The sequence below is a fragment of the Anarhichas minor genome, unplaced genomic scaffold (assembly GCF_050575085.1).
Source record: "Anarhichas minor isolate MPS153535 unplaced genomic scaffold, ASM5057508v1 ptg000025l, whole genome shotgun sequence".
In the NCBI taxonomy this organism is placed as follows: Eukaryota; Metazoa; Chordata; class Actinopteri; order Perciformes; family Anarhichadidae; genus Anarhichas; species Anarhichas minor.
The window spans coordinates 6,398,969-6,418,185 of NW_027466471.1; the positions used below are offsets into that span (position 1 = coordinate 6,398,969).

General features: G+C 45.2%; 1 protein-coding gene across 2 annotated transcripts in view; it reads right to left on the reverse strand.

Annotated features, from left to right (window-relative positions):
* Nucleotides 1-3,200: 3,200 nt before the first annotated feature.
* Nucleotides 3,201-19,217, reverse strand: part of sema6a (sema domain, transmembrane domain (TM), and cytoplasmic domain, (semaphorin) 6A) — a 55,626-nt gene continuing 39,609 nt past the window's right edge. Inside the window, exons 16-19 of one of the 2 annotated variants that reach the window (XM_076099595.1) lie at nt 18,568-18,588; nt 18,334-18,354; nt 15,146-15,325; nt 3,201-4,860 (exon numbers count right to left, since the gene is read on the reverse strand). In XM_076099595.1, the coding sequence (XP_075955710.1) occupies nt 3,698-4,860; nt 15,146-15,325; nt 18,334-18,354; nt 18,568-18,588 (1,385 nt within the window). In that variant the 3' untranslated portion in view covers nt 3,201-3,697. The remainder of the gene's footprint in view (nt 4,861-15,145; nt 15,326-18,333; nt 18,355-18,567; nt 18,589-19,217) is intronic. The other variant, XM_076099596.1, reaches the window with a different exon arrangement.

Here is a 19,217-nt window from a genome sequence, read left to right on the forward strand (position 1 = left end):
CTATCAGCCCCTCTTTTCTTAGAATCCTTCCTTTCTCTTGCATTTGTCTTCAGAATAGGTTATTGATTTCCCGTATGGGGTTAAATGGATTACCTGGAATGTTCACTACACTTCTCCTAATGCCTCTGTGGACAGGTATTGTAATTTAAAAGGTGATTTAGAGTGCCTCCTGTACCAGCCTGCCAACAGAAAGCTGCTCCCAATCTCCGTCAAACTGTTTGCTCCAATTAACTGACTGGATGAATCGTACACTTGAGGCCTCTTCCCTCTGCTCATAGTCTTGTTTTCACGTATTCGATATGAAGTTAAAGAAATCATTTTCTCTTCAGTTTAAAGTACTTCCATCCACTTAGATGTGCTTTATATCAGAAGAAGAATCCCATTCTGAAGAAAAGTTTCTTGGATCTCAAGGGGTTGGCAAAGGTTTTATAAACAAAGAAGAAAACTGTACTTGAGGTAAAACATAAAGTACAATATTTCCCTTAAAATGGATTCTCAATTGAAAGAACCTTCAAATCCTGTGTAAAACTCTGGCTTGGTTTTCCCCAAACAGTGTTGCACAAATTCAACAATTAAAGATGTTCCGAGTGTAAAGATAACCACCTGAGGCAGAGAAACAAACGGGAAAAAAGTCAAGGACATATCACCGTCTTCATGACAAGAATTTTATTTCCTTTTTTTATTTTTATTACATTTTGCATTAAATTAAAGAGTTTTTTTTTCTTTACAACATACATTAAGCTGTGAATCAGATGTTAAGGAAGTGGAGAGAGTAGGGTCAAAAAACTTTGTGACGTCACAATATCTTACAAGTTTACAAAGTTCAAAAACGTTGAGAAGAGAGTCGATTTGCATCTAATAGCAGTGTATTATAACAAGGGTGAAAGACAAAAAAGGCACACACCAAAGAACCTCACTGTCCACAGCAGCCGTCACAGTCGAAACCCCAGTCCAGTCGGAAAAATGGTCAAACCCCACCGACGTCAAGAGTTTGATGTTGCAGAAACTGCACCCGCAGTAGTGTAGTGTGGAGTAACCGATCTACAATGCAGTGGCATTCGAGAGTAAACATGCCCCCCCTCCTTAATAATCTTGGGTCATTTGCACTTTAAAGATCATAGCTTTTAGTAATGAATGGGTTAACCGTCTGAAGGGGACACCCTCCTCTCGCTTTGTCCCACTCTGTGTCCCCTGACCCCGTCATTTTGCAACGGAAGCGTCTCTCGACACGTCAGTCGGGTCACTCGTTCCTTCTCACGTTCGCTGTGGATTGAGACATAGTTGGCTTTCCTCCATTGAGAAACAGAAAAATTGCTTGACATCAAGAAAACTGTTACCTATCTACACATACAACACTAAGGGAGTGCTCCGTTTGATTTTAGTGTTGGGGGAGGCGAGGGTGATCAATCAAAATCCTCAAGTAAAAAGGGAAGTGACAGCAGAAAAAAAAACAAAAAGGTCAGATTAGTCCAACTCTCGGCCATTCACGGAGGCTTTGATAAGGAGAGTTAGTGAAGCCCAAAAAAACAACTAAGCTTCCTCAAACCTGTCTCTTACATAAAGGGGGGCAAATAAGGTACATTTCTTTCAAATTGTTGTTTTGAAACGTCAACTTTCTTCACAGGAACCAGCCTGTTTATGCGACGGCCTAACAAGCCAGCGTCACGATGCACACAGGAAGCCTGGAGCTGTGTTAGTGGTACACCGGGTGCCTCTGTGTATCCCACGCTGTGCGTTTTGCTAGTGCTGCATTATTATTGCAGTGCACCAGAAAGACACCCATTACACTGGCGTTCCCAAGTAACAAATGTTAAGTGTTCGGTTATTCAGTCAATCAACCATCACTCCAAACCAACAGATAGCAAATAAAAAACGAAACAAAAAAATACCAGGACTTTTAAATCGTATAAAAAAAATTTAAAATCGAAAACACTCACAACGTCTTCATCGACACTGCCAGCACAACATAAAGGGTTGCTTTAAGCTCATTAATGGCACAATCAGAACTGAACCACAAAGATGAGTGTGTGTGTGTGTGTGTGTGTGTGTGAGAGAGAGAGAGAGAGAGAGAGAGAGAGAGAAAGAAGGAATTGAAATGAAATGCTCCTTCCTCTCCTCCCTCCCGACTGTAAGTGTGTTATGTCTATAGGGACCAGAATTACAACAAGAACACCTACATTCTTTAATTTGCAGTTTTATCAAACCAGGGAAATATCATGACGTAAGAAAAAAATAAAAATAAGAAACACTACGAGGAGACAAAGTCAACAGCTATTAAAGAAAACGTTGTCACTACTTTAGGGTGTAAGGCACAAATTTACATGTGGAAAAAGAAGCAGGCCAGATGTTTTTGTACTTTTCCCTTTTCCGCCTGCTGGTCCGCGTGACGACGCTCCAGCCAGGTGGAGGCACCGCTTTTTGTACGCGTCCCGCACTGTTGCAGCATTTGCTTCTCTTACGTTTTGCATCATGCAACAGTGAGCTTTGATGGCACCGGTAAGCCAGCGACCAATCAGGACAAATGTTACGGACTCACACAAAAAAACCACAGTGCTGATTGGGGGGGAGGGGGATGCTCATCGGAGGAGTGAAAGGGTGAGCTTGGGGAAGTCTTTTTTTTTTTTTTTGTTCATGATTGGTCTAAAACCATGGGAATTCTGGTCCACGAAGGTAAAAGTCCCTGTCTGGCACATTTAAAATAAATATCTCCTCCTTGTCGCAGAGGTCACATATATCTCAAGCTGCAGGTCCCACTGAGCACACAGTCAGACCTAGTGGACCTTCAGTCATCAAGAAAGTTCTACGGGCTCCAGTTTAATGACTTTAAATACGTTTCCCCCCCCCCCCCCCCCCTTACACTTGATTCATTAATATCAAAAGATCTCTTCTCTGTTCTCCCTCTCTCTCTCTCTGAGCCTAGAAAGTTTTTTGTTTTTTCAAAAGCACTTAATAAAAATAAATACAACAAGCTATTAGTATTAACAGTCATGTGTTATTCAGTAACCAGTACAGTAGAAGATTTCCTCTGGCCCAGGCTTTCAGTTAAAACCCAGGCAGGACTTAATTGCTGTAACACTGAGAGGCTTTTTCACAGTTTCTGACAGAACTCGGCAGAGCCGTCTGTCCTTTTCAGTCCGAGCTCAGAGTGCTTCGTCACTCAGACTTCCCAGTCCTCAAGGTACTGTACAACTCTCCAAACCCCCTCCACCAGTGCTGTCTGCATGTGTGCTTTTTTTTTTTATTTTTTTTATTTTTCATTTCTTTTTTTTTTACCAGCGTGATAAAGTATCAAGTCAAGTCCCGGTGGCCAAAGACACCACAAACAAGAGAGCCACCGTCTTGGATGCTACAGGGCGCCGTCGGATGAAGTATCGTCTTCTGCTTCAGTAGCACACACCTTCCCATGTGTGCTGACACAGGGGAACTGGGAGTCAGCCAGAGCATGAGCTCCGTGACGAGAAACAAATGACGACAACCAGTTGTATAATATTTACATATTTATATAAAAAGAAAGTGTTTTCTTTAAAAAAAAGAAAAAAAGAAATTGTGTCGCACTGTACTGTACACCAAAAACAAACAAACAAAAAAAACACTAAAAAGAGATGCAAGTTGTACAGTATTCCCTGTTTTTCTCTTGTTCGGAAAAAAACAACCCTTTCACTGCTGTTCACATTGGACCGACCGGATAAGTACCTGACTATGTGCAGGAGTCACTGGACTTGACTTTTGTGGAGAGCGAGACCACGGAGGGTTTGGGTGGGACGTCGGGCTTGAGATATTTGATGCCCGTTCGAGGCAGTGACCCGTAGGAGCTCATTCCAGGCTGCCGTGACAGAGATATGCCCTGTGCTGTCATTTGTATGGAGTCCACCCTCTGAGGCGCCGGGGGCGGCGTCTCCACGCGGTTGAAGCTCTGATGCCTCGCCAAATGGGAGGAGTTAGATGAGTTGGTGTTGTGCCTCTTGAGGGCGGAGGATCCGGACGCTCCGGACGCCGATCCCTTCCGGAGCCCGTAGACTGACGAGTGGACCTCCAGACGTTTGCCCATCTGTGGGACGGCCGGGGGGATGGTGAGAGAGGCCTCTCGTTGGGGCACGCGCGGCGGCAGCACCCCTTCTGGATCCACCATGTTGAGGTTGTGACAAGGGCCCTTGACCGTCTTGTACTCCAGGGTGGCCCCCTGGTCGTCCATGACGCCGTGGCCCATGCCGTGGTCGCTGTGGTGGGGCTGCTCCACGTACTCGTGCTGGTAGGACTGCTGATGCTGCTGCAGGTGAGGCTGGAGCTGGTGCTGGTGCTGCGGCAGAGGCAGGACCACCACGCTGGGGATGTGGCCCGGCGAGGCCCTCAGGGGCAGGTCCATGGAGATGACGGGCGAGCCCATTGGTGGCATGTCCTTGGTGCAAGCGTTGATGAGGTTCTGGTTCCTCTCCCACTCCCGGCTTCCCCGGCTGGGCTTGCGACGCGGCTGCATTGGGGTGGACTCAGGCGTCGGTAGAGCAGAGAGGTCCAGGTGGTGCTGGTCTGCTTTTATCAGCATCTTCCCGTTCGGCGTCAGCCTCCCGTTGTGCATCAGAGGGGTGAGGATCGCCTCGGGGCGGCCGTCTTTGGCCTGTGTCTCAAACAGGCCCGTCAGCTTGGTCACGCTGTTCATTGAACCCCGACGGGAGTGGAGGTGGTGGTTGTCCTTTTCCTTGCGGCCCGTCAGGTCTATGTCTCGCCGCCGGTGGTCGCAGACGCAGTAGACAATGATGCCAGAGAAGATGGCGCCCATGGCAAAGGCGAGGATGACGGCGATGGCCAGCAAGGTCACGGGAACGAGCTGGTCACGACCCTTCTGGTAGCTCTCACGGATCACACCTGCAGAGAGACGCGGAGAGGACATTGAGACTGCGAGAGATTACACTGCTGCAGTGTGTTGTGGGAACTTGTTTCTAAAGGCTGGTGGGAGAGACGTTTATTTTTAGATCAACAAAATAATAGAAAACAATATTGAATTACTACAATGAAAAGATATTTTCTGGGTAAAAAGATTAGAGGTTTCAATAATTTCATCAAAAACATGCAAATGAAGATGGGCTTATCCCGTCATAAGGAACACCTTCTCAAAAGGGGCACAAATGGAAGCTTGATGTAGCAACATTCAATATTTCCCAGAAAATCCAATTTTAGACTGAAAATGCGTTTTGGAGGGGTGATTATGATTCACAATTTAAATCCTCGATAAAACCCTTCTGCTGAAATGAAATAAAGATATGAGCGCAGATAAAGGGAGTCTGAAATACCCAAACCCCTTTTGTCCTAACGGATGCAAATGGGGGACTTTTCATACATCTCGCATCCAATCTCATGAATCACAGAGAACACATTAAAAAGCCTCCGATTAAGCATTAAATCCAATGAGCTGTATCATCAGTGTCTTGTATAAAAGCGCCACTCTCAAAGACGCGCTGCGATGCGACCAAATGAAAGATAATTCAATAAAAGCAGCTGCGAAGCATCCTGGCAGCGGGTTGCGGGTAATAAAATGGGGTCAACACCAATCTGCACACACACACACACACACACACACACACACATGCTCACAGATGATAACCTCCAGCCTGTTGATGAATGTAGACATCTAATGCAGCACTCTGTTGCTTGGGTTAAACACACCGGTCCACGGCAGAGAGATTTATAACGCCTTCATACATGACCCGTGGCCAACACAGATAAGTTACCCCAGACAGGAGATCAGGCAGGTGGGTTCCGTCACGTTTAAAAAGCTCCCACAGTGCACCGCTGGTCTCGATGACGTGACTCGATTACACGTGTGTGCTCATATCATACTATATTTTATTCACTGTCCATGTGGAAGATTTTCTAGATGACATAACTAAGAACAATAGTGTGGTATTCATGTGTATGAATAGTCCATTATGCTGTGCAGTGTGTGTTTGCAGTGAATCCAGGCGCTAGAATAAGCATTATGTGAGTGATACGATCTGTATAACAGCTTTCAGAAATCATTTTCATTTACTAGGACTTCATATAAAGGTGTCAAGAACAGATGTTTTGTTTGCCTGAAGAACACTGACAAAGAAAACCCCATTTACTTAGTGTATGAGCTGCAAACAGTAATCAAAACAATTGTCAACAAGCATATTGCTGCAATTTTGTCTTTTTTACAAGTTTCTGTTGACATGAATGAATTCACTTTTGTTTGTAGATAAAAATAGAAGTGTTTCAATTTGTTCTGCAATTTTTCCAAAAAGAAGACGGCACAAATGAAGCGTTAGTTGCAATAAATCAGTGAAATCCTGAAGGGGCCGGGGTAATCGTGTTTAGGCTTTTCGGCTCGTCTGTGTCACCGAGGACGCACTCGGAGAATATCTCCTTTCTGTGTCTCCTCAGCGAGACACAACACAGACACAGAGACAACGCGCTAATCTGTTCTCATGGAAGCGAAATCCAGACTCTCTTAAACTAACATCCATAATCCTCGCTCGCTGCAGTCATACTTCATTAGTCCAAAGACGTGACTTAAATCGCGTGAAGCACCGAGCAATACCCAGAGTCTCTGCTTTGACTCCGAAGCTCGACCTGGATTTTTTTAAAAAAGAAGAAAGAAAAAGCTGTTACTTTTGCTCTGTTCATTTATTGTAAAATAAACGTTTCTCTTTAATAGAGTGCTGACAAGACGCAGCTCGGCCGTAACTCATTTAGTGTTAAACAAAAGGTTTGAAAAAAAATGTCTTTTCGGGCCAAAATGGTTTCTTATCGAGGACGCGCCTGGCTGTGTAGATAGCGCGAGACGTGATGAGTGCTGTCTGCAGTGAAGCATCAAGGGTCAACCCGAACGGCCGGCCTCTCCAACCAAACATCTGCTTCCCATCTCACAAAGTAACTCCTGACAACCAGAGACATACTTTTCCTCGCTGCTATCTTTCATTTTGTCCACATCTTTTTCCTCCCCACTTTCTGCTACTAACGAATCACTTTTTCTGACTTCCGCCTTATTTCTTTTGCACTTTTCGGCCTCCATGTGTCGAGTGCAAAAGGCTGTAGTTATAACCTCGTGGTCTTTGTGGGTTATCCTCCTTTGGTGGAGAACCACAACGGTGACGTGGTGGCGTTTTGAGAGCTGCTGCGAACAAAAGATGCACAAGAAGAGAGAGCACAGCCCTGAAAAACTCTTAGGAAATGAAAGCGCGAGCGTAAACAAATACTTTGGCAAACCTCTCTTTTTTCTCTACATAATCCTGGTTAAATGTAAATACGTTCATCCGTCTCTGTCTTCGGTCCTTACATGCTGAAAGAGCGAGTCGAAACTGTTATGAATTTTCATGACAGCAAATTTATTGCCTCTAAAGGTTAGATTCGGATTTCCCATTGAATGTCAAAGACGGAGGGGAGCAGAGCCGAACGGTTGTCCGTCCCGGTGAAGGAGGCCGAACTGTGGAGCCACATCCTTGTCTTCTGCTCCGGGTGTGGCAGCTGAGGTTAAAGCCCCTTTTTAACCTGCACTGCATTGGTTCTTCTTGTCTGCCTCTTAAGAGGGAAAAAAACCCTTTCTTTCTATTTGTCCCTCCCCTTCCATCCATCACTCACGTGCACACATCCGGATGGTACTTAGCCCAAGGCCTTTGGGTAAAATGCATGAGAAAGAAAAAGAGTAAAAATTTTGAAGACTTCCATCTTTCATGTGAGGAATTGTTTCTCATGCTCACATCAAAGAGAATGTAAGTAGCCACGGAGGACACAGCAGGGCTGTCTCTTGTTGAATCAGGACTTCAGGGTTTCTAATCGAGCTGGCTACGCCGCTAGTTTTTTGCGATCTTGGCAAAACTTTTCAAAACTTTTCAACTGTGTGACCTTGAGAAGTATCAACGCAGTTTTTCCCGCTTCAGTCTCGTCTCGCTGAGGTCCTGACTGTACAGTGATGCATCGTCACCCCGGCTTCAACTCTTGCCTTCGCCCCCAGAATGCAGCGCGAGGCATCCTGCGGTTTCTCTCAGCGGTCGAATTTATTTGAATATGACAACGCCTCGGGCCTCAACGTTCAGATATTAAACACATATCTCAGATACTCGGATATTTCTCGCTGTCAAAACAGCCGGGGTCGGCAAAACTTGCTTGTGAATCGGGAAAATTGTAATCTGCTGTGACTGGAGCGGGTGAATGATATCTCTCTCTCTCTCTCTCTCTCTCTCTCTCTCTCTCTCTCTCTTGTCTGACACACATAGGCGCCCTTACACTCGTTTTAATCTCTTCAGAAGCACCAACTGACTCGGGCCCACAGGGCTCGTCTTTGTGTTGGTGTTGGGGAAACTTCAAAGGTAGTTAAACATCACAGAGAGGTTACGGCGAGGACCCTAACCTCTGACTACGGGGCCCGTTACACAAAGACACTGTCTGCAGAGCGATAGGAATCTTAATCAGACCAAACTGCGCTCGCTGACGTGCCACTTGTTGAGAGGCGGAACCCTGGACCTCAATAACTAACGGAGTGTAAGAAAAAGATGAAGGACGGGAGAAGAGCGTGTTCTGCTTGCACGGCGGCGGGAGCTTTAGAGAGCTCTTATTTGCCTTGTTTTCATCTTTTTTTTTTTTAAAGGACAATGCTGTTTAGATGATGACAGCAATTCATTAAATTCCATTTAATCCCGGGTTAGGATATTATCCCATTAAGTCTTGTGTATGTTTACGTTTCGAGAGGCACTCGCATTAATGGTGTTATTCAATATTAAAGCATTCATCAGACAATCCAGAGTCAGTACACAGCATACTGATGAGTCAGTTACGTTACAATTAAAGCCCTAATTATATCATTCTGCGCCTCAGGTATTAACACTGATGCACTAACCTATCCACCTCCGTGCATACAAACTGTAGTATTTAATGCTCAAAGGAGATCGAGCTGAATTACACCTCCCTGGGAGCGTTAATCATCAGCTGGGTGATGTCTGAAGTTGACACCAGCACGGTGTGTTAACGGGGGATAGACTTGTGAAAAGGCGCTGCCCAGCGTGAATAACACAGCTTCAACAATTAATGCAATTCTTTCTGAATTCCACCTCCATCACATGTCGAGGTATTTAAGTGTTGAAATCTTCAATCACGATCCCCCCCCCCCCCCCTTATAGTGTTAACTCCTGTTAAGTAGTACTCAATCTTACTGAGTCACTGTCGGTGACCCACTCAAGTGCATTTTATCATGCTATGACTGCTGAAAATGTGTGACAAGCTTCCACCTTCTATGCATGACTGAAGTGAGATCTTTTGTAATTCATCCAGTGATAATAGATAATCGTTCATAGATGTTTTTGTATAAAACGGGCCCTGTCGAGGCCCAGGACAAAGACTCAGCCGGTATCTACTCGATGAGTGGCTCACTCACGGACGTCGTGGACGTGGCCATTTAAATTCAGTTCAAAGCAGAATAATGACAGCTGAGTGTGGGTTTGACGAGCTGCAAAGGCACAAAAGGATTGAGCCGCCGTGATATGAGATTCAGTCTCCAAAAGAGACAAAGCAAAGCTTTTGTATGAAACCGCCGAAAGGCGAGAAGGTCTTACTGAAAAGCATAACCAAAACATTCAAATGGAAAAGTGAGCAGCGAATGTGTGTTGAAAAAACAAAAGCGGCCTGAGAGAACAATAAGCTAATCAGTGGAGGAAATTATGGTTTACAGCTTGACGTCACTCGGGGAAGTGCGTAACACCGGGAAAACATCCAGTCCACTGTTTCTGTTATGATTCACAAAGAGCTGCGAATAATTAATCTGCCTCACAGAGATCTATCACAATCTCTGGCCGGCAAGGAACAAAATCCTGCTGTTAAAACACTAATGAAGGTGTTGTAATGACAGTCGTAGGATTATTCGACAAAACCCTCCCCAAAAAAAACGTATTTTTCTTTGCTACAGTGCAGTCATCCTACCTTAAAGGACCACCTCACCAACTTCGAACCTAAATCCTATCATCCTTTTTTATGGGATTAACTTAAATCCTATCATTCTACTGCAAGGACATATGAAACTACCAACATTAAATTACCCAATGTGCCCAATCGCCCTCATAGGCTCCTGAAAAAAATGTCACCAGCTGAATGCTTCATCTGACAGTGAGCAGAGTTCATGTTAAACTAAAGCGTCTAATCTCGTCGGCTCGCTTCCAAGGACCGGTAATTTGAAAGGAGAGAACCAAGAAATCCTTCCTCTGGCTTCTTTTGCTCACTAGTGGGAGAGAGAAATAAAGCTGAAAGGTAATGTGTGATATTTATATAATGACTACATTTATGAGAAATGGCTATACTAAACCAGGCAGCAACCTGCGGTTCTTAAAAGTGAAGCCAAAAACTTGAATTTCTCAGTGGTTAGAGGGAACCTACCACACTACTTTGCTTTTTTAGGTGTTTCAACAGCACAGGCACAACTGTGTTTGCAAATTGAAACCAGAATTTGACTGAAGAAAAAAAAAGGGATATTTTCTCTGCTAGTACTGGATGTTTTTGACAGCCCCCCCCCCCCCCCCCCCCCCCCCCCCCACCCCATAACTACAGCTAACATTCGAGATTGACACGCCTACCCCCAATAACGATGGTGAAATGTTCCTTCAACTTGCCTTCCAGAAAGTGAGGTGAATCGAAATGCTCAAGCTATCAAGACTTTTTGGCATGAAAAAAAGAGAGCTGCATCCCTGTGTGAGCGAGGTCATCCTACCCCTCTATCATCCCAGCCTCACCTCGGCACACAGGTGTCAGAGAGCTGCCTGCAGCTGAAAATGAGCCTTGCATGGCAGCTGTCAGAGTCGTAGTAGTTGGTATTACCGTGGAATCCATGAAGGGAAATCGTATCTCTCAATAAACTTCAGACGCTCTCGTCTAATGGCGAAGAAATATCATCATAATGCCATATTTTGGAAACGTGATGTTGGGAAAAAAATATTGTGGTTCCTCAGATTTCAAATCACGAACTCATGTTTGGTGTTTATCTAGATGTAAACACTGCATCGTCGTTGTGAATAGTTCTCCTGTGAATCATAATGAGCATGAGACAACCGTGTCTCCTAAATTAAGTTGATGTAATACTAATGTCCCTCCACAATTTTTCTTGTTTTTCGATTGTCTACGTATTAGTGTATATACGTATATACCACATGCAAGTCATTGGGGGGGTGTTCGGGGTCACTGATTCTTTTTTTAAAATATTTAACCATGGCCCTTATCTTTCACTCACCTTGCAGATTGCAATACATGGGACTGGGAGCATTTGTATCTCTAAACGGCGCTCAACATGCGGACGGCTGAGCCAGTGGCTCGCAGCTAACTGTGCAAACAATAGTAAAAATACTGACAGAGCTAACAGTGTTAAACTGAGGGGGAACCAGGGGGTTGGTGCTACGATTCCACGTTGACGCAAAATGCAGTGTGGAAACGCAGCCTCACTCACACTCACTTTGATTGCCTTAAAATGACACCATCGAAGGTTTAATTATGCTTTTGTTGCTTGGTGCAGATATTGTAGGAAAAACACAAAATCAAGGGATGTTTTGCTGATATGTTCAGTGGCAACATTTTATGTTTTCCAAAACCTATTGTGTTGATAAAAAACGTTATACCTTTTCTTTCTAAATAGATTAGCTTTGCAAGTAAAAACTACATACATTGTATACATTTTTACATCACCGAAGATTAGTTGAGTTGGCTGAGAAACGTGGACAGTTCAGGGTTCAAATTGTGACCCCGTATGAAAACAAACGACAGAGGGATAGAGAAAAACACCGTTGTATCTCTCTACATTTCATATCCTCTCTTATCCCCCTTTCTTCCATCTTATTTCTTCAATTCTGTCTTTCAGCCAGTTTGTCCACCTCCTATCTATGCACTCCCTCCCTTATAACCTTCACCACTACATTATTGTCTTGTTATGTTTAATAAATCTTTATCATGTGTCCCCCCCTCGCCTTCTCCCCTTCCCTCATTTCCCATGTCTCATCCCCTGTTGTCTCTCCATTCCTCTTCTCTTCCACCTCTCCCCTTTTCCTCCCCTTTTCCTTCTTCCCTGGATTGCTGCTGTAATGAACCCATAAATTGGAGCAACACAGCGGAGGCTACAGGTCGGGTGGGGGGGGGTGATGTAAGGGGGTGGGGGAGTCAATCCTGATGGAGAGAGAGGTAGAAAACAGGAGAGAGAGAGAGCAGGGGGGGGGGGGGGCAGGGCAGGGCTAGGATTCATTCCTGCAGACAGGGGAAGAGATATGACTCCAGTTGGAGAAGAGACAGACTACAAGGGGTGAGACAGAGGAGGAGGAGGAGGAGCAGAGATGGAGGAGGAAGAGAGACAGAGAGAGGCGGGGGGAGGGGCGATGGGGGGGGCTCCATAAATTGGTTTCAGGAATTAATTTGCACTAGGTAAGGTATAGCCTTGGAACATATCCTCCCAGTCAGATGAGAGGTCCTGTGGAAGGGAGGCTGATCACACTGGCAGCAGATGGTGGAAAAGTGGCGTGTCTGGGGCGATGGTAGGCAAAGGGGAGAGGTGTATGGTCGGGTGACAGGGGTGGAGGAAAATATAACGGAGACAGATGAGGCCCAGACAGACAGACAAACACCAAGCTCAAATGTACTGTGAAACACAAGCGGCCACCTGGCAACCGCGATGGTCCCACTGGAATGCCGGATAATGATGCTGTTGGGTGCTAAAATATCCTCAGCGTGTGAATACTCATCACTTTGCAGCATTTCTAATTACTACGGTGGTGTCGGGCTATTACATATTGGCAGCACTGTAATATTCATTAGCAGATAAGATTCCACAATGTCTCAACTGCAAATGAAAAAAGTTGGGGAGTAATTGTAATTTCTTTTAAATTGCAAACAAGCTTGCAAACGACTTTGGATATGAACTAATATGTTTTCACTCAAGCATACACTTTTTTTTACTTAATTTGAGAGATTGATGGCGTGGTTAAATGTTTATTCCTTATTGCTTCTGTAAAGTGCGCTGCATGGATTTATCTCCGTGGCATTAAAATGCGGGATAAAATACTTTTTCTGTCTCCATAATCATTTCTCATATATTGATTCCATTTCCACTTTTCACATACGCAGTTTGCTAAGTTTTCACAGTACAGTTGACACCTGAAGCCAATAAAATCTGAGGGCGACGGGAAGGAAGAGGAGGCAGGATGGGTGGAGCGGGAAATGAATACTGTTCACTGTGGTGCTCGATTTGCCATGCTGAAAAGCATTAAGCTGCATGGAGGCAAAACTGTGCTTAATACCATCAAAGCAATGAAAAGGGAGGAAAAAGGCAAATATATAAATAGCAAAAAAAGAAAAAAACAGTCTCAGACCAAGCCATGCAAAATATCAAGAACTGCTCACAAGAAACCAACACAAGAAAATCAAACGAATCTCATCAAAGCTGACTCGTATATAGAAAAGGCAAAGAAAAGACAGTTGAGCTGAAATTGAAATATAACTGATAAATACTGAAACAAGCTGCAAAGGTGTCTCGTAAAAATCATAATAATAATGATCGTACAGAAAAAAAACAGCAGGAAGCATTGTTTTGAAATGTGAAGCCCTGTTGCAGTTACCTGAGTGTGTCCCACCCCCCCCAAAAAAATAATTAAAAACATACTAGCATGCCTCACCATTAATTGTGAGGATTAGGAGTAGTATTACACCTGCTCAGGTAAAGGCAACAAGGGCAGCGGCAGCATGTTGTGATGCTGGCTGCAGGCATGCTGTCTGACGTCTCTGCCACCATTGTGCTTTTGGATCTACCCACTTGTGCCTCACTGCTTCCAGCTGACATTCACTGCCTCTGTTTATTCCATAGACCGGTGATGCCGGAGCGCGTGCCGTGACAAACTGAACCACCTTATTGTAGAGCTTGTAATCACGAGAGACGGTATGTGTTTTTTGGCAAGCTCCGGGTTTGTGCCTCTCGTGCAATTCGAGTGGCATCACTTCACAAAAAAGATATACCTGTCGATACGTACCACTGCTCTGAAGGTATTTCATAGTGATCTCAAATGACTCCCTGGCATTGTGAAAGTTCAGTGGTTTTATGATATATTTCTTGGGGGAACATTGGATGCTTGACGTTGTGCAAAGCAGAGAACAGTCGCCAGAAAAAAATGTTGGCATCGTAGGTTTCTGCAAAATGTCAACATCATTTCCTGACGACTTGGCTGCGCTATGAATTAAACGTAATGTTAATAAATGAGAGAATGCACAAACTGAGGCTGGTTTTGAGCATGAAAAGACATTTTTACAGCAACTTCACTGACAAAATCTCTTAGCTCATTAGCTGCTCTGGCTTTCTCTCTATATCTTTCTTTATACACATGTATGTCTATAGAAAGCCCCTACTGTGAATGAATCACCATTATTAACAATCAATATCTCTTCAAGTTCATGGTGATGCTGCCTCTAATAGCATGAGGTATGTAATGTAGCAGGGACATGTTGCATGTTCTGCAATAGGTTTTATTATGGGACAAAACATGCTGCAGAGACCTTTTGTCTTTTCATACTTCCCCCTCCGATGGGTGTCGTTCTACACTAGTCTCCTTCCTTCCTCTCCTTTTCCCTCAGTCTCATTTATCCTGCGAATCGTCCTTGAGGCGGTGCGGCATTAGGCAGGTTGTTACCACGGGAGGAAAAGGGCGTTCAATGTCATGTCACTGTGTCACAAAGCATGACAGAGCCGGCGCCTGGGCCATCTTCTCCGGGAAATAAATATATCGCCGTTTTTTTCTTCCGAGAGTGTAATGGTGTGGATATTACATCTCCTGTGGGACATTACGGCCCATTGATAATAAATCCAAGTGCCGAGTGCGCCTGTTTGTCTGTGTGCGCGTACGCATGGGTCTTAACGAGCGCAGAATGTGTATGTGTCTGAATGTGCGACGTAGGTGTGTTTGCATACGTTTCTTTGGGGGGGGGCTTACGTGCACAGTGTGAGGCAATTTGTTCCCTGGAGAGAAAGCGGTCCACCATCTTTACACCTCGTCAGCTGGAAGCAGCAAGGCAGCCGTAAATCTCAACTACACAAACCTCCCCCACACCTCCCCTCCCCCCACCCCCTCCCTTGCCACAGGTGACAATGGACCAAATTGACTGCTCGCTGTTGTGTTCCAAGGCTTACCATTGGCTTCGGGCTGGGTCTGAGAGGGCACGGCTACGTAGGGGTCCTCCCCTTTGTCTGAGCTCATGGGGGGTTCCTTCCGCTCCACCATGCGGCCCCGCCCCAGGGGGCCCTCGGCAGCCTCGGGCAGGGCCGAGGTGGGGAGGGAGAGGGTGCGGTGATGGTGGCGGTGGTGGTGGCCTGCCGGACACAACACAGGTTATCGGACGTTCGAGGCAGACGGGGACAGGCTTCAGTGCTTGTGAGCACAGGCCAGCAGGGGTGCACACACACGCACACACACACACACACACCTACACACACACATCTATTCCTCCTTTGAAGCGTACACACAGACACACACATAAGGACATCTGCTTGGCTGTGCGATGCAACAAAGTGTTTCTCCCTGGTGACCCCGGGGTAACTCATTAGCAATTGTGTGTGTGTGTGTGTGTTTCTCAGGATAGACGTTTTTTCTTTTTTCCCTGTCACTCTCTGCCATTCTCACTCTCTCCCCTCCTGTTCTAACTGACGTGTCAGAGCTCCTTTGGGCCTGTCAGAGCAGAGCAGAGTACAATCACGTTGCTCCACATTCACCATAGGGTGCCTACCTTTGATATGAAGGACGAGAGACAAAGTTTCTCTCCCTCGCTCCCGTCGAGAAGTCTGCCTGAAACTTTTTCTTCAGCTGTACAGCGCTTCTAACTCCGTTCATGCTCCTCCTCTTGTCAAGCGTTCTGCCACTCTGATCCTAACTTTTCAATTCTTCTTCAATTTAGCATGAAGTTTGCTTTGAAACTGAAACAACTGGTCATTTTCTTTAACGATTTTCTGATTTCAGCTTCTCAAGATTTGCTGCTTTTCCTTGTTTCATGTGACATTTAACTGAATATTATTTTGTTTTGGACTACAGCTTGGGCTCTGGAAAGAAGTACTTGTGGTTGATTTTTATAGACTAAATCATTAATTGGGAAAATAATTGGCAGATTTATCTGCAATGAGAATAACTGTAAATGTCTCCTACCTCTCCACTTCCTTCCGCCCTCTCCGCTTATTTCCCCATTCACACCCACGTTTCTACGTTTTAAACCAAATGTCTCCCGAACGTTTCGTATCCTGCACGGCCGGTAATCTTTATTTAGCAAGTCTAGATCAATCATGAGAAATGTGTCGTTAACACTTAATGAATTTTCTCTGATTTGGCTCCTCCCTGTAATTAAATCCCTCAACGGCTAAACGAATCGCTGGCCAACAGTTGAAGAGGGTATCATAACGCTGCCGGGAAGTTACACCGATGATGAGATGGCAACAAGAATAGCAGGCGCCGGATGTGCTCTAACACCTTAGAGTGACAATTGCAGCAAAGTGTCTTTCATCTGTGGGTGATGGATCGTACTTACTGTATCTCCTCCCCGTCTATCGCCGAACGTCTCTCGCACAATGTTTGTTTTCCTGCATCCGCCCCGCCCCCTCTTTTTTTTTTTGTCTCATTTTCTTTCATAAGCAGAGTTTGTGCATACGCTTTGTCTGACTGATTATTTTTGAACCATGCTAATCACATTACCATCCCACATGCCAACACTTAAGCCACCCTACACAGTTTTGCACAAGCTACATACTTTATTTAACATAATGGAATAAAAAAACAAACATCCACCCTAGATGAAGACTGACAACACTTTTATCAACAGCCTCTGTGGAGCTGTCCCCACGGAGGAGGTGACAGCAATGTGTGTCTGTGTGTGTGTGTGTGCAGATGTGCGAGTGCCTTTTCAATATGTGTTTATGCTGTTTGAAGAGGGGAGGAGCATTTCACGGGGGCTGACGTCGGTGATGCTGCTGGTAGACTACGCACAACACCACCCGGAGCCTCCTCCTCCGTGTGCCACGGCAATCATTAAAATGATTTATTTAACTATTGGCCCAAGGCTGAGAGATTAGTGTGACAGGCCTATTTTATAATTCATTCCCCCACCGCCAGGGGAAGTGCAATTCAGGCAGATGACACACATAGAGAGAGAGAGCTCGGAGCCTCAGAGCTCCTCCGCGGATCAGGGAGGAAAGAATAAATAAATACTGCCGACGGATGCACATCCCTCTCTTTCTACAGATTAAAAGAGAGGCGAGGGTGTCTAGTCGGGAGTGGAGGAGAGGAGGATGAAGAGGGGGCATTTATTTATCTTCAAATCCATATCAACCACCGACAGATAGACGGAGGGGCTTGGGTAATGGCTAAGACTTTGTTTGGGGTGTTGTAAACTGGGTGTTGTGTGTGTGTGTGTGTGTGTGTGTGGAAACACACACAGCCAAGCCTATGGGAGCATATTCAGCACTATAGGGGTGCACACCAACACAGATGCCTTTTTCTGACCCTGGATCTCCAAAAGGAGGGAGGAGAACAGTGGGGATACAGCCACAGGGGTGAGAGAAAGAGGGAGGGAGAGAGAGAGAGAGGGAGAGCTGGGCTTTCTGGAACGACTGTAAAATATCTATTCTTGTCATTCTGTATGGATCTGACTGTTTGATCTGGCAGCTGCGAGGTATGGGTGTGAGTGTGAGAGCCAGAGAGATTTACTGAAAACCATAAAAATAAGGTGGATGTGTGGGTGCTCCGGATAAGACCGACCGGCTCCGCTTCAGGCTCATCACATCTGTTTATCGTTCTTGAAATCGACTCGGGCGATGAACGCGTCATCACTGTGATTGTGATATTGCGGTGTGTGATTCGGGTATTAGAGTATTTTGCGGTAGCAGAAAAATGTGTGTCTGCTCATGTTTGCATAAGCCTTCTTTTTTTTTGTTTTATAGCGGAGAGTCGGTGCCAACTGCACATGCTCGGTGGCAGTTGGCAGAAACGCATCGGATCTTTCTCGACTCTAAACAGGCCAGTCTAATCTCCCTCTCCTTCTGTTCACACATGTCCTGCTTAATGTGCACACTGAGGCATTTCTGCACTATAAAAGTCTTAAACCACCAACAACCAGATCCATCCAATTAGAAGCAAAGGTCAGGGCTAATCGATGATGTTGCACAGGGGGTAAAGAGGAGTTGGAACAATTAAGGAGGGAGAGGAGGTCTAATAGAATTTGAATGGGAACAGAATCTAATTTCTAATTCTACGTCCTTTATTCTAAACTCCAAAAGGGGCTGGACAAGGGCAAACACTACGAGAAGTGAAATGCACCGACCGCGCTTCGTTTCATTACCTTCGTAACTGGAGGGAACGTCTATGAAAAAGAAGGAACGAAATGAATTCAGTTAAAAGCATGAGTCATTAATAACCCGTCTTTACACGTGTGGGAGGAGTTTTCATTTCCCTGAGAGGGGATGATTGATTGACTAGATGAAGGGGTGTGGCCGGAGCTAAAGAGTCGGGGGACATGAAACGCAACTCCTATCTTTTATTTGATTGCCTCTACAGTAAAATGTGGGATACTTACCGTTCAGCGCCACAAAGGTGTCTGGAAGAAGGAGAAAAGAAACGAGGGGAAATGTGTTATTGCTGGCAGTAAAGAGAGCTTTAACATGATCAAAAGCCATGACTTCTAAAGTAATTCAGAATCGACTGGCTGCTCGATATTCTCCGAACTTTAAATCAGAGGTGATCTATAGCCTCAACAGCTAATGAAGGTTCAACACTATGGCTTCCCTTGACTAAACACACTGATCAAATTGAAGGGAAAATGCGCCGCCTACATTCACTCTAGAGTAAACAGTCGAAATTGAGATGAAATGGACAAAGATGAGTGATTTGAGGTCAAATTGTTCTGAAGTTTGTCTTGCAAACTGAGCAGCTTAGTATAAAATCACATTCGACGAGTCCCAACAGTTATTCTGGACATGAAAATATCAAATATACATTGAGTTAAAGAGGCCTTTCAAGGCTTTTAAGGCTGACTTGTGTTTGACGGCTCACAAGTCAGATCCTGTTCCCCGGGTCCCGCTGAATGTTTGTGTTGTGTTTTTCGTAGCCAATTGCAAAAAGGCGATCCAGTCTTTGCCCAAGTGGACACAACACTCTATTGACCGGGGGACCAGAGAGGCAGCGGGGGGAGGACAGAAGAGGACGAGAGCCGAAAAGGGACAGATG